The 14,995-nt window shown below is 44.3% G+C and overlaps 1 protein-coding gene across 1 annotated transcript; it reads right to left on the reverse strand.

Annotated features, from left to right (window-relative positions):
• Positions 1-8,616: 8,616 nt before the first annotated feature.
• LOC308123503 (palmitoyltransferase ZDHHC3) lies at positions 8,617-14,616 on the reverse strand. The gene is made up of 9 exons (XM_080486020.1): positions 14,469-14,616; positions 12,710-12,798; positions 11,983-12,056; positions 10,756-10,868; positions 10,461-10,522; positions 10,238-10,361; positions 9,079-9,151; positions 8,802-8,994; positions 8,617-8,722 (listed from the first exon to the last, which is right to left on the reverse strand). The coding sequence occupies exons 1-9, from the start codon at positions 14,591-14,593 to the stop codon at positions 8,631-8,633; spliced, it is 945 nt and encodes a 314-aa protein (XP_080342146.1). The 5' UTR covers positions 14,594-14,616; the 3' UTR covers positions 8,617-8,630.
• Between the last annotated feature and the right edge of the window lie 379 nt (positions 14,617-14,995).

Raw genomic sequence — 14,995 nt, forward strand, 5'->3', positions numbered from 1 at the left:
TTGGTTTGGGATTGGAAACGGGATGAAATAAACCTGGTATTGCTGTTGCACGGGACCCGGAAACATGGTTTGACGTTCTTTCCACCTTAAATTACTTAAATGGCTCAGAAAACAACAAAATTGTGTCGCGCTCTAATTCTTCCTTGCGGAGTTTTAAGCTCAGAATGTCGGACTTCTAGGAAGTTGGTAGTTGAACGCTACTGGTTCATTTGCATTTGGGGCGGGGCTTACAGAAAGGACAATTTGTTTGTGTTGAACTTCGGCAGTGGGAAGAACAAAGCTTCTATTTAGAAATTAACTGGGGCTCCATTTTTTACCCCAGGAACATAAAAAGTAGGCCGAACATGGTGTGACTAAACAGTGCCACGGCCTGGCTGCAGCAGGAGCAGGCTGATCAGGACGAGCAGTTCATGGAGTGGCTCCTGCTGCAGAAGGGGAGGCAGGCCCACCTCCCCAAGGAGCTGTTGTCCCGGGGGGGGGCGGGGATGTGTCAGGAAACCTGTTCCAGCCTCGCGCTCCAATCCGTTGGCGACGTCCCGTTGACCTAACACGGGAGGAGATGCCGGCACCGTGGAGGAAGAAGTCTGTAGGAGGAGGTGGAAAGCAAATCACTAGCTCTGGGTGGCCAATCCCAGCTCAGCGGAGAAAGGCTCGGCCTCGGCAGGACGGAGCTGACGCACATATTGGCAGGGGCAGCAGCGACGGCTGCAGTGGCCCAGGCAGAGACAGCGAGGAGCAAGTAGCAGGAGCAGCAGCCTGCCCCGGGATGGTGAGGCGCCGGGTAGCAGCCAGGACGGGAGCTGCATCAGTGACCGCAGAGGAAGTGGTGTTGGCAGAGGCCATGGTGGAGACGTTGCTGCCTCCGGGGGGGAGTGGTGGTTAGGACGGGGGACTTCCCGGCCTAAATCGGGCAGTGGGGTTATGTGGCAGAGAGGTGGAGGCACCTGAAGCTAGTCAGGTGAGCTGCCTCCACCTCTCTGTCTATAAAGGAGGAGCCGCCCGGACACGAGGTATGACAGGTGGAAGAACAACCACACACACTGAGTGCAGCTGTAGTGTGTGTGTGTGTGTGTTAGGAATGTCCCGATCACACTTTTTTGCCCCCGATAGAATTGAGTATCGGCCGATCCCGATACTTTCCCGATCCGATACTCACATTACTATTGCAAATATACTCAATAGTGTATTATTGGAGCGACTAAGATGTCTGAAGCTAAAAGCACTATTGGCAGAAGCTTTGTTTACCTAGAAATTATTGTAAAACTCACTTATTGAATTAAAATTCTTCTCTTTCTCTTTAGTTGTTGTTGTAAACTGAGGAACATCCACACGACGAAAACGATCTTTGTCCTCCCTGTCCTCCCAACAAACCGTCCACACCTCACTATGAACACGGCTCAACACCAGGCTTCAGGCCATGTAGTACACATGTCAGGCCTTTAGGGGCGCAGTGACTCAAACACAACAGAAAAAGCAGAAGAAGACAGACCACATAGAAATTTTGAAGTAGACTTCACATAAACACATAAACCACTATATATAACTCTAGTTTTATAGGTCTATGGCCCCGCTCCGCCTGCTTCTAGCTTCTGCAGCTCCACCCGAGCTTCTAGTCCCTGGTTGTCGTGGTTATTACGTGACGTTGTGGACCGCGATTTTTTATTTATTTATTTTTTTAAGATCGGCGGGGTGATCGGTTGGACTTTCTGATCCCCGATCGCTCACAAATCACTAATATCGGCCCCGATCCAATATCTACTGATCGGATGAGGACATCCCTAGTGTGTGTGTGTTGGAGTTAATCAATGAAACAATGTCGTTGTGGAAATCTGGCTCGGTGTTTCCTCCTCTGTGTGGACTCACCAGATGCAGGTAAGTCCACACTGCCGCCTTACCTTGGAACAAACGTCCTTGTTTATCGTTGTTTGTCCACGTTCGTTCGTTGGATCCACGGTAGGAAAATCAAGCAACAAAGGAGGAGGTGTTTTCTTTTTAAAAGACATCCGTTTTTACTTCCAGTTGAACGCGCCAGAGCAGCATATCAAGAAGAACAATACACAGGTCACAGATTCAAGACCGTAACACGGAATCAATAAAGCGTCGGTCCGCTGTAAACTTGTTCGTTATGGAGCCAGTTGTTGACACACTCCGTCGGGAGTTTCGTTTGCAGGTTCCACAAAATGTTGTTTTTAGCGAACCAGCTCGCGAGTCCAGGAGCAGAAACTGTGAACGTTGAGGCGCTGCTCGTTTACAAACACATTCCTTCCTGCTGTCCAGTGAACCGGCTCACCGGGTGCGCTTGTTTTGGATCAGCTGTTTAAACCGCGATGGGTACGATTCTTTTGCCGTAGTTTGAACCTATTGGAGGACTGTTGCCTGCCTCTACAGCGCTAACATTAGCATTAGCTAAAGCGCTGTCATTAAGTTGAGGAGCACCTCTTTAGTTCTGAACGAACCCAAACCCGCTTTACAAATCGTTCTCAAGCGAACATGGAAAACTTTCCTTGTGTATTATCCGTCTGCCGAGTGTAAACGCAACTTTTTGAAAAATGTAACCGCTTCTTTCAGTTCCAACTTTGACTTAGAGAAGAAAAACAAACAAGAATGTGAAAAACAAATGATTCACTTTTAAAACTTAACACAAAAAAATGTGCTTTAATTTTAGATGATTATGATATGATTGATATCTTATTCCTCTCATTAAAACCTTGAGTATAAAACATGTAGTTTGAAACTTAATAAAGCAATTTGGACAATGAAAATAAAGTCTTACTAAGTTTTGTCTTCATGTGGTTCGGTGCAAAAGTCTGTCCGACAATAATGAATCAGAGTGATACGTCTTACCGCTAATAGACAAGCTTGGTGCCTCACTGTGTTCCTGCACTCTCCATCCCTGTATTCACTAATCTGCACGTGTTAGCATTTTTTTTTCCAGCGTCAATTTTGTGTCGTGACACAAAAAGTTGAGAAACACTGGCCTCATTTTCTTTCCTCACGACATTTGCCGCCACAAATTGCTTGAAATTAAATCATTTTTTTCCCACTTTTTCTGCCGACTGCAGTGAAATATCTGCCATTATGTGTTCCTCTCTCTTACCTGTTGCTCTGCCGCTCTCTCTCCCTCACTTTGACTCCCTGCCTCCAGCCCTTGATGTCCCTGCATGGCATCCATATGATCACAACAGACGACGTTACATCCAGCAATGTGCAGCATCAACATTTGATACTTGCAAAAGCCGAAAAACCCCCAGAACGGAGACTTTTAACAACTGATCTGCAGAACTGAACCTCACCTCCAGCCCTGAGCCATCCTCTCCTTCTCCCGCCTCCTTCCTGCCCCTAAACATACAAAATGCACGTAGAAAATAAAGCTCCTTTTAAAAAGTGAACAGGAAAAGGGTCGTTGTGGAGCATCTCACCGTATAAATGATCAGAACACTAGTGCAGCTCATCAGTACCAAACCCGAACCCTGAACTGTCCTGGGATATCATGAAATAATGATTGAAAATGTAAATCAACTTATCAGTCCTCGCCCGTTCTCCTTTTTGGATCTACTATAATCAATATGATCAATAATGTGTGTTTTATTCTTAAAGCTTAACCTCAAACCCTGAAGGTCAAGCCGCATTTTAAAGAAATACTCGTCAAGTCACGATTTCATTCAGTACCTCGGAAACTACCTCAGATATTTTTCTTCTTCTTCCAAGAAGCAGCTTGTAAACGTGCTAAAAACTTCCATGTAACGTTGAAGGATTTGGGTTCCGTCAGGAGATACTGATTTTAAAACAAGCGCACTCCGGCGATGCAAAAGAAAAAAAACAGATCAATAGAGTCGACCAGGCATAGTTCACACTAGGGATAGACCGATTATCGGCACCAATATTCTGCATTTTGTTTCATATCAGCCATTTTTTTTAGATTAGAAATCAATGTAAAAAAATTAAGTATTGGATTTTGTACTATACAAAATTTCTAGCCCAATATTTTCACTTGAAATGAATATCGGCGCCAAATATCCGTTATCGGCCTCATTGACGACTGATTATCGATATCGGCCCTGAAAGAAAATCCACATCGGTCCATCTCTAGTTCACACATATTTGTTAGTGTACATTTATAAGTGATCCGGGTTTAAAAAGAAAAGAAAAGGTAAATTAAACCGTTCTCGTGAACCAAAAAGATCAAACGTTCAAAGAATGAATAAATAATACATTTTCACACGTACGAAATAAAAAGACAACAACAAACCTTTTAAACATCGTTTGGTTGAAAACAAATTACAAACTCTTGAGTTGAGGAATTTTTCCCTTTCGAGAGAATTGCACATCGTCGGCATAAAGTCTTTTTCTACAAAAAGTCAAACCAGGGCGAAGTTTTTAAATGAGAAGTTGGTCAGTCTAACATGAGCTTTAAAATTCACAACAAACAAACAAACAAACAAACAAACTGCCAACTAGATTCAAGAGGAAGGCTTTGAGTTTTATCGGACAAGCGAGAACATTCGGTAATTTCTGCATTTCTTCAGTTTCTTCCACATTAATACGTTTAAATAACCTGACAAGTATATATATATAAAAAAAAGACTAAGACATAAAAGAAAAAATGTGATTCTTGGTCTTGATCATATTTAGATAAATAATACACGATAACTTCTGCTCAGAAGTGTGGAACCTCCAGTTTCTGGATTCTTTTCTTTCTTACTGGAAGTGGTCAAGTTAATACTATATTATTGAATCCGGATACAGGACTTATTTAAATAGTTTTTTAAGGGGAAAACTCAAGATGTTCTAAAACTCACACATGTTTGAGAACTCACACATTCTAGAACTTCCACCGTTAATGCTTGTACTGAACCTTTACAAGGTCATTTAAATACTTGAAAATTAAACGTTTTGCCTCCTGAAGTCTTGTGAATTCTCACACATTAGAACTGTCGCTCATTCTAGAACTCCCACTCACTTCAAAACTCAGCTGTTCTAGAACTCCCACAATCCATAACACACATTGTGCAACTCTCACACATTTGAAAACACTCCTTTGAGATCTTTTGAACATTCTAGAACTCAGACACGTTTGGGAGCACACACTCTAGAACTGTCACACACTCTAGGACCTTCATGCATTCTAGAACTGACCCATTCTGGAACACTGCTCCATTCTACAACTCTCACACACTAATACTCACACATTCTAGAACTCTGACACTAGAACTCTGGCACATTCGAGAACTGCCATATATCCTAGAACTCAGACACATTTGATAGCACACACTCTAGAACCGTTACACACACTAGAACGGTCACTCAATCTAGTACTGTCACTCACTCTAGAACTGAAGCGCGCTCTAGAACTGTCACTCATTCTGTAACCGTCACACACTCTAGAACTGTCACACACTTTCGAACTGTTACACACACTAGAACGATCACTCATTCTAGTACTGTAACTCACTCTAGAACTGAAGCACGCTCTCGAACTGTCACTCATTCTGGAACTGTCACGCTCTAGAACTGTCACTCATTCTGTAACCGTCACACATTCTGGAATTGTCACACATTCTGGAATTGTCACACACTTTGGAATTAAAACACATTATAGAACTGTCACCTTCTAGAACTGTCACCTTCTAGAACCGTCACACACTCTGGAACCATCACACACTAGAACTCTATCACTTTACAGAACTCCCAAACGCTCTAGAACAGACTTTTCCACGTTAGTGTTAAACATATTTCCTCCTTTAGGCTCATCAATCTGGAAGGAAACCAGAAGAAATGCGGCAGATACTAAATATGGTCGTTTGCCCGAAGAAAGACAAGTACTTCAAAAAAAGATTCCTTCTGTCGCCATAAAAACTACAGAACAAACGTGGAACATTTCTTGGGCCATCAAACCAATAAAAAATGTGACTTTTTTGGACAATCTGATGAATCCAACCTTTTTTTTTTGGTCCTTTCCACTCAGTTTAAAGGCCGTTTCTCCGGTTATGAACCGGTAATCCAGCAGCGGTCGGACGTCTCCGGTTTCCAACGATCTCTTTTCACCTCAAGATCCAGGAAACTAGTCCGACAAGCTTTTTCCTTGCAGGATAATGACCGGAGATTTTAAAGCCGGAGCAGTGTGAATCTTTTCCCGCTTCCCTTTGGGAGAACCGACTGACTCTAGAAAACTCCCGAAGCAGGAATTTCACGCACATGCATTCTTGTAAACATCCGTAAACCTCACATTGTGGAGACTTTACATTTCCCTGTTGAATACATGTTTGTTCGGTGCCAGCGAGTCCCGAGTCTACGATCGGACAGCACCTCCCGTCTGAGGACCCCACGATTCCAAAGCTACCCCTGATTTCATTGCGGTTCCACTGTAGATCAATTCCCAAATGCAATTTTTAGACGATACTGTCCAGGTCCACGTCCAGTAATCCAATGTGGTGTAACTTGTTGGTCTTTGCTTCACGCATGTGTGTGGTTTCATTACAAAAAACAGAGGTCAATATGCTCCGAACATTGAAGGCGCACTCACACAGCAAATTTGGAGATCATCCCTTCATGATGTCATGCAGGGACAGACTCCCTCTGGTAGAAGATACTCCCTCTCACGCTCCCACTGGCAGAAAATTACAATCAGGCGCCTTTTTTCTCTCTCATTGCAAACACTCCTGGAAAACAGAGGGAGTTGAGGAGTAGGCGTGGATAGACGCAGCTCATTTACATTTAAAGGGACAGACACAGAAACGGCCTGTTCTCGGTCGAGCTCACTAGAGGGACTTTTAGACTGAAATTCAGGACCAAGGCTGGATTTGGTGAAATACACTTGGAATACAACTTTGTTGGACCTCTGATAGCGACAGACACTCTCGTGGACAGACGACCGAGTTGAATTCTTATTACGGTGACTGTCAAATTAAAAGCACCAAGTCCCGGGAGAACATGGACTGGAAGTCATGACATCATGGAGGAAACTTTGTTCCGATAGGCTCTACTGAGCACGTGCAGAGGAGCTATTTACCACGGCCGTGGAAATGCTGTGCTTTCCCCCGTGTCCATGGAGACGAATTCAAAACGTTTTCAAAAGAGCAGAAACGTGGAAACGCAACAAACCTGAAAACGTTTGACTGACTAATTTAACTCTTTCCATGTATTAGACTACAGTTTGCTTTAATTGCATCTCTTAGTCACATCCTTTCATTACTTTCGTATTTGTTTTGGTGGCTTTACAACGTCTGTCGATATTCCGGGTCTCGTCCAGTCAGAATATTTGACTCTTTTTGGTTGTTTTGCATCTTTTTTTAAAAAAAAAAAGAATAGTGGGGATGTAACTAATAAATAAATAAATATACATATAAAAACTGTTGCTCTTTAGAGGCGTTAAAACCTTAACGGCTTTAAAAATCAGGCCAAAAAGTAGGTGGAGGTTTGATTTAGGCTCAACGCTGCTGTAACGGTAAGAACTCCCAGAAATGACTTTGCTCGCCCGGCGTCACGCCTCGAGGAGTCGATCCGGTGTGAAAAGTGCGTAGGTACCTTTGTTTTGTGGTTCCCAGTGGAGGTTGGATACCTGAAGAACACTGGCAGCAAACAAAACCACTGGTTTGGACTGGAATAAGACGGAACCGGCCACATCGGTCGTTTTTAGCCTCGTTTCCACTGCGCGGTATACACCGGTACGGGACGGGCTTTCATGTGCTTCCACTGACAAAAGTTGTGGATAGTACCGAAAGTACCGAACCCAATTTTTCATAACCCCTCCATTGGGATACCGAGCTCATTGGTATGGGTTCCAAATAGAGGAGGTACAACGCAGCCGTCTGCTGATTGGTCAGTCGTGATCGTCTACAAGCTCCAATATTTAAATAGAGAAAAAAAAGAAGACTGTAATATTTAAATTGAGAAAAATACTAAAAGAAAAAAGGGGAAAAAAAGAAGAAAAAGAAAAAGAGAAAGAAAAGAATTAAAACAAATCCACAAAAGAAAAAAACCTGCAATATTTAAATTGCTCAACAGTTTGTTGAAATGCCGGCACTACGCTGCCCCCTGGTGTTCAGACGAGGTGCAGACGCTCCCCTCAGTAACAGGAGAGGAGATCCAGCAGGAGCCGGACGCTGCCGTTCGGAATGAGGAAAGATTTCCGAGCCGTGTCCCAGAGGACGGAGGCTCACGGCTTTGCTCGGACGCCTGAGCAGCGCCGCGTGACGATGTCACGTACCTCAACCCCGCCTACATTTTCACCGCGCCGTGGAAACGAGGCAGCTGTCGGCCTTCGCTGAAGTTTCCAGCGTCGCCGGTGAATAGAAAACGTACGAGTCAGACCCGAGCGGCGACTCTGTGCAGGATCAGCTCCCCTTCTTCAAAATAAAGAAGACTGCTGATAGGTGGAAGGGGAAAGGGGGAGGAGACAAAATCACACACACACACACACACACACACACACACACACACACACACACACACACACACACACACACACACACACACACACACACACACACACACACACACACACACACACACACACACACACACACACACACACACACACACACACGTCCTCCTTCCTCTTCACTGTCTCGACATCATATTCAGGGAACGCTTCGCACACGTGAAAAAAAACAACAACCTCGGCTCGCAGGTCAGACGTCGTAGTCGGGCAGCGCCGAGTAGGAGATGCCGCCGACTGCCGGGGGGTTTGAGTGGAGGGGGAGGAGCCAGCAAAACACCGAACCTGGAGAGACGCAGAGTTTCTCAAACCAAACCTTTTTAGTTATTTTGTTAAATTAAAGCCGTGCTTTAAATCCACGCACCTCTTCCGAAGACTTCCCGCAGCAAAGCCAGCTTCGGCTTGCGGGTGTGCGTCGTGTGGTGAGGCAGCTGCGAGGACGAGGAGGACGAGGAGGACGGGGACGCGATGGACGAAGACGACGCGCTGCGGTCCTTGACCATCAGCCGGTTCCTCATCTGCTCGATGGGGGTCTCGTCCGTGATTATGGAGACCAGCTGCAGGAGGCGAAGACACCGGTCGGTCACGTTAAGGCCGACCGCTCCACACGCGGGTTTCGTTTCCCCTCGGCGTGCACGCACCTGATCGTAGAAGATGACCATGACGAAGACGCCGAACAACACCGACTCCACCAGCAGGATGATGTAATGAGCCCTGAGGAGGACGACCACAGAGATCACGCTCACCGTTTCTCCAGAACTAGTTTGTCCCATTAGAAACGGAGTCAAACGGTCCAGCTCGGTATTACGCCGCCGTTTAAATACTCAACAAAACAACAATGACTGTTTGAAGTTTATAGGAAATACATTAACTGCTACTGTGTGAGGTCTGTACTGCTGAGTTGCAGTATTTTTAGCTTTCACACCAGGATATTCCAGGACTCTAATCCCAACAAACCAGCAAGAAAACGGGACAAATTTCAATGAATACAAGCTTTTTTTAAAAAAAAAAAACACCCGATATCAGGCGATATTTTACCACTGCAGCCGACTGCAGATGAAACTGAACGGCGTTTCATCGAAGACGTGTTTTCCTTCATCGTCTCTTTTGCGCACAGAACCTGGTTACACGGGAGGAACATGCTCTACCGGGTCTGAAGCTGCGGCAGGATTCTCATTTCAGCCAATCGTTGAGTCTCTTTCCCGTTTTAAAAGGTGCCGCAGCTTTAAAAAATCCTTTTATTTGATCCAAACAGTTTTTGTTTAGTCCGTTTGTTAAACATTCCTCTATTAGATCAGCGGTCTGGAACCCGTCTACAGCGGCTCCCTGAACTTTTCAAAACATTTCATCTTGTTTTTGTTCTATTTACACAAAGTCATTTTCAGATTCAGAAGTGAAGGCAAAAAAAAAAAAACACAAAAATGACGCGTTGTCAACCGGTTGTGTAAACGGGGGCGTATAATATAAATCAACTGAATATAAAGGAATTTCACTGAATAAAAAAAGGCACCTATTTTTTCCTTTCTCTTCTTTAAAAGACCAGTTTCACAAATGTGGAACTGAGGTGTCAAAAAAGAGAAAGAAAAATAAAAAAAGAATTATTTTCTACTTTCTATAAAAAAAGTAAAATCTTGGGTAAACTTGTGGCTCATATATAAAAATAAATAAATCATAAGAAATGTGATTGTTCACTCCAAACAAAGATCCTGTTTCTCCACCTCCAACGTCAGTCGGTTGTAGGTACGAGTCTGAATCTCCTGCCTGTGAACCGCCGAGCTGGAAGCTGCAGCGGCGACTCACACGATCAGGTGTTTGCTGGGCGACTCCTCTTCCCCCTCCTGGTCGCCGTCGCCCTCCCGCTCGCTCCTGATGCGCCAAACCCACGCCGACACCACCAGCACCATGGAGTACAGGCTGGCCATGCCTGGGGGGGGAGGAGGAGGGGGGAGGAGGGGGGTCAGACATGGAGGGAATCTCTCAAAGTACAGGAAGTGACACGAGCGCGGCGGCGGCGGCGGCTCACCAGTGTAAAAGAGAAACTGGATGAAATACTTCTGGTTCAACTCCCCGACACAGTTGTTGATCCTAAACAAGACAAACAAACAAGAAAGAGATGAAGGAAAAGGAGACGGAATGGATGGATGGATGGATGGATGGATGGATGGATGGATGGAATGGATGGATGGATGGATGGAATGGATGGAATGGATGGATGGATGGATGGATGGAATGGATGGATGGATGGATGGATGGACAGAATGAAACGGAGTGGGGGATAAAAAGAAAAAAAGAAAGAGTGGAGAGTGTGATCATCGCACCAGGGGCAGTGATGGTCCATTCGGCGGATGCACCTCTGGCAGACCCGGCAGTGATGCGCTCTGGGAGGCCTGTAGGTCTCGCAGCGACTGCACACCGTCCAGCCCTCGCAGCCCTGGAACAACCAGCAACACCCGTCAGCAACAACACCCGGCAGCAGCAACACCCGGCAGCAGCAAAACCCGTCAGCAACACCCGACAGGAACACCCGGCAGTAACACCCGTCAGAAACACCCGGCAGCAACAACACCCGGCAGCAACAACACCCGGCAGCAACAACACCCGGCAGCAACACCCGACAGTAACACCCGTCAGAAACACCCGGCAGCAACAACACCCGTCAGCAACACTCGTCAGCAACACCCGTCAGTAACACCCGTCAGCAACAACACCCGGCAGCAACAACACCCGGCAGCAACAACACTCGTCAGCAACACCCGTCAGTAACACCCGTCAGCAACAACACCCGGCAGTAACACCCGTCAGAAACACCCTTCAGCAACAACACCCGGCAGCAACAACACTCGTCAGCAACACCCGTCAGAAACACTCGTCAGCAACACTCGTCAGCAACACCCGTCAGTAACACCCGTCAGCAACACCCGTCAGCAACACCCGTCAGAAACACTCGGCAGAAACACCCGGCAGAAACACCCGGCAGAAACCCCCGTCAGTAACACTCGTCAGCAACACTCGTCAGCAACACCCGGCAGTAACACCTGTCAGCAACACCCGTCAGAAACACCCGTCAGAAACACTCGTCAGAAACACCCGGCAGAAACCCCCGGCAGTAACACCCGTCAGCAACACCCGGCAGAAACACCCGGACGGACAAACACGACGACCACTACGGAAGGTTTCAATCACGTAGTTTTTCCAAAACTCTCGGTCGGCGTTGTTTCGAAAGAAGCACAATGTTTTCAGACGCGACAACGTATCCGAGGGAAAAGTGTCCGTTCACATGACAACGGCGCTCAGTCACTGAAAACACTCCGACTCTGTCTCCACGGAAACGGGGGGAGAAAATATGGCTCCCAAGATAAAACTTCCATGGAAACAGGGTCAAAAGCAACTTTTTGAAACTCAGTCTCGGTCTAAATGGGTGAAAATGCAACTTTGAAAACTACTACTGAAAACTACGGAAAACTACTCAAAAACGACGCGTTTTCACTGAAAACGTTGTGGTGTAAACGGGGTCTATAACCTGTAGCCGTCATGAGGAAACTCACCCGCTCGTTCATCCGAGACGACTGCGAGCGGAGATCTGAGAAGTCTATGGCCGTGTCCGGGAGCGGAACCATACCTGTCCGTACAAGCAAAACAAAATCATTACAATTAAAATATTAATTAGAATTAAAACCCAAAAAATATGAAAGAAATAAAATAAAATAGAAAAAATATATATTTAAAAGATATGAATAAATGACAAAATATTATTAATTAATTAAAATTAAAAAAAGAAATTAAATTGTAAAAATAGAATAGAATAAAATTATATTTCAAATATATAATAAATTAATTAATAAGACTAAAATAAATTAAATTAAAAAAAGAAAAGAAAAAATTGTAAAAATAGAATAAAATTATATTTAAAAGATATAATAAATTAATTAATAAGACTAAAATAAATTAAATTAAAAAAAGAAAAAATTGTAAAAATAGAATAAAATTATATTTAAAAGATATAATAAATTAATTAATAAGACTAAAATAAATTAAATTAAAAAAAGAAAAAATTGTAAAAATAGAATAAAATTATATTTAAAAGATATAATTAATTAATTAATAAGACTAAAATAAATTAAATTGAAAATATAAATAAAATTGTAAAAATAGAATAATATTATATTTAAGATAAAAAAAATAAATAAATAAATAAAAATAAAACAGCCATTTGACCGGGTGCAGCCTTCAGGTGAGTAAATGAAATGAATTAAAAGTCTCAGATGGACTAACCAGGGTCGGAGAACACAGCTTTGGCGTGGCAGGCCAGCAGCAGCAGCAGAATCAGGTTGAACACAGAACCATGAAGCGTACACCACACACTGTTAGGAGGAAAAACAACACAGCCGCTTTCCTACCAGAAAAAGAATCATTTGATAAGTTGCTCAGTAACTTTACGTCAGCGGTGACACGTCCAGAGCTTCAGCTTTAGAGTTACCGGATCTTAGTTAACCACAACGGGAAGCTTAACAGACTCGGAAAATGGTTGAGAATTTCTGGCAGTGCGTTAAATTGGTTTAAATCAGACGTTTGCAAAAGAGGGATTATTCTGAGTCAATCGGTAATCATGAGTCTGAACGTATGGAAATCACTTGTGGGGTTCCTCAAGGCTCCATCCTAGGACCTCTTCAATTGAATTATTAGTATTAATGGATTTCCTTAATTTTCTATGTGGATTGCCTTGAGTGTGAATGGTACTATCAACATAAAGTTCCCTTATATTATGTTAAGTAAAAAAAACACAAATTAAAAGTACTAGTTGTTCCTAGGTAATTACAGTAATGCGAGTATGAGAACGTTTACACGACAACGTTTTCAAGTGAAAACAGTAAACATTAGTTGTGGGTCTGTTTACACGACATCGGTGCTCTGAGCCACTGTAAACGCAACTTTTTCCAAAACGGCTCGCAATGTGGAACTTTCCGAAAATGCCTGGGCTCCCTCTCTATGGGCACAGGGGAACACGCAACTTTATGAAAATGCCATGGAAATGGGAGGAAATGCTACTTTTTGAATACACGCCGTTGCCGTGGAAATAGGGGAAAACGCAACTTTTTGAAAACAGCTCCCAAGATGCTTGGGCTCCGTGTCTGTGGAAACGGGTTGTAAAATACTACTTTTTGAAAACGCTCCATCTCCGTTGAGACGGAGGGTGAAAATGCAACTTTTTGAAAACTCTTCTCTTTGCAACATATTAGTTTTATTTTGACAGTCACCATATTAAGAATCCAGCTTGGTCGTCTGTCCATACGACTGTCCGTGTCCTACCATTGTTTATGTTTATAGCATAGTGTTCACTGCTGCACATGTAATTTATTTACAAAAACAGCGACACCTCATGGCCCAACAAAAAACTTTCAAACATCATTTTCAGTGCATCGGATGTTTTTGTGTAAATGGACATCGTTTTCAAAATGTTGCCACGTAAACCTGAAACGAAAACACAGGAACGATTCTTTCGTTGCTGTGTCCATCAATTTGCGTACAAGCAGAATTGTTTACTACAGCCTTACAGTGCACATGCGCACTGGCAGGGCTTTAGAAAAGTAGCGTTTCCCCCTCCGTTTCCGTGGAGACGGAGTAAAAAAGTTCCACCATGGGAGCCATTTTCGAAAAGTTGCATTTTCAGTGGCTGGCAGGAGCATTGTCGCGTGAACGGACACCCCAAACGAAACGAAAGTTTTACGTTTTCACGTGAAGACGTCCTGGAGTGAACCGCAGGAAACAGGGAACGGCTGATGTCGTGATGCGGATAAACAAACCAGCCACATGTCACCGAATGCGGCTCCGACACCGGAGCTTCATAAACACCCCCCCATTAAATACCCCCGCAGGGGGCAACAACAAAAACAAAAGGGGCTTTCCGTGGTTTGAGCAGGAGGGAAGATCGTGGGGATGCTGAATGAACGGAGGCGGCGGCGCGGGGAAGCGGGCGCCATGTTCGGCGTCTAAAAACGTCTTCAGACGAGGCGGAGAGGCGCGAGGTACCGACCTGCCCGAGTAGGCGGGGATGAGGACATACTGCACCACCACGTAGTCCGCGTAGAACACGCTGAAGTAGGTCAGAACCAGGCAAATGACGCCGCACGGGTCTCGCCTACAGCGAAAGAGCGCCATCTTGAGCCGGGCACCGCCCCCTCGTCTCCCGGCTTCCGGGCGACGTCACAGGGAACGTGACGAAACCGCGACGCAGTCGACGTCAAGGTATTAAAGGGACAGTACACTGAAAATGAAAACGAGGGTGTTTGTTTTTTGTCTCTTTCTTTCTTTTCTGTGTTTTGGTCAGTCCGTTTGTTTTCTTTGTGTGTAGATTTTGTTTTAATTAGTTTGTTTATGAATTAATATAGTGATATTCTTTCTTTCTTTCTTTCTTTCTTTCTTTCTTTCTTTCTTTCTTTCTTTCTTTACTGTGTTTGGCCTGTCTGCTGGCCTGTTTGTTTTCTTTGTTTGTGTGTAGTTTTTTTATTTCATTATTTATTTATGAATTAAGATAAAAAATATTATTCATTTGTTTGTCTA

This window comes from Lipophrys pholis (assembly GCF_963383615.2).
Source record: "Lipophrys pholis genome assembly, chromosome: 18".
NCBI lineage: Eukaryota > Metazoa > Chordata > Actinopteri > Blenniiformes > Blenniidae > Lipophrys > Lipophrys pholis.

What these genes read in the sequence shown, in the direction of transcription:
- LOC308123503 (XM_080486020.1), bottom strand. Translation starts at nt 14,593, where the DNA reads ATGGCGCTCTTTCGCTGTAGGCGAGACCCGTGCGGCGTCATTTGCCTG. An exon ending in ATCCCCGCCTACTCGGGCAG is followed by an intron (nt 12,799 to 14,468) that starts GTCGGTACCTCG and finishes TCCTCCTAACAG; the next exon opens with TGTGTGGTGTACGCTTCATG. An exon ending in AGCTGTGTTCTCCGACCCTG is followed by an intron (nt 12,057 to 12,709) that starts GTTAGTCCATCT and finishes TTGTACGGACAG; the next exon opens with GTATGGTTCCGCTCCCGGAC.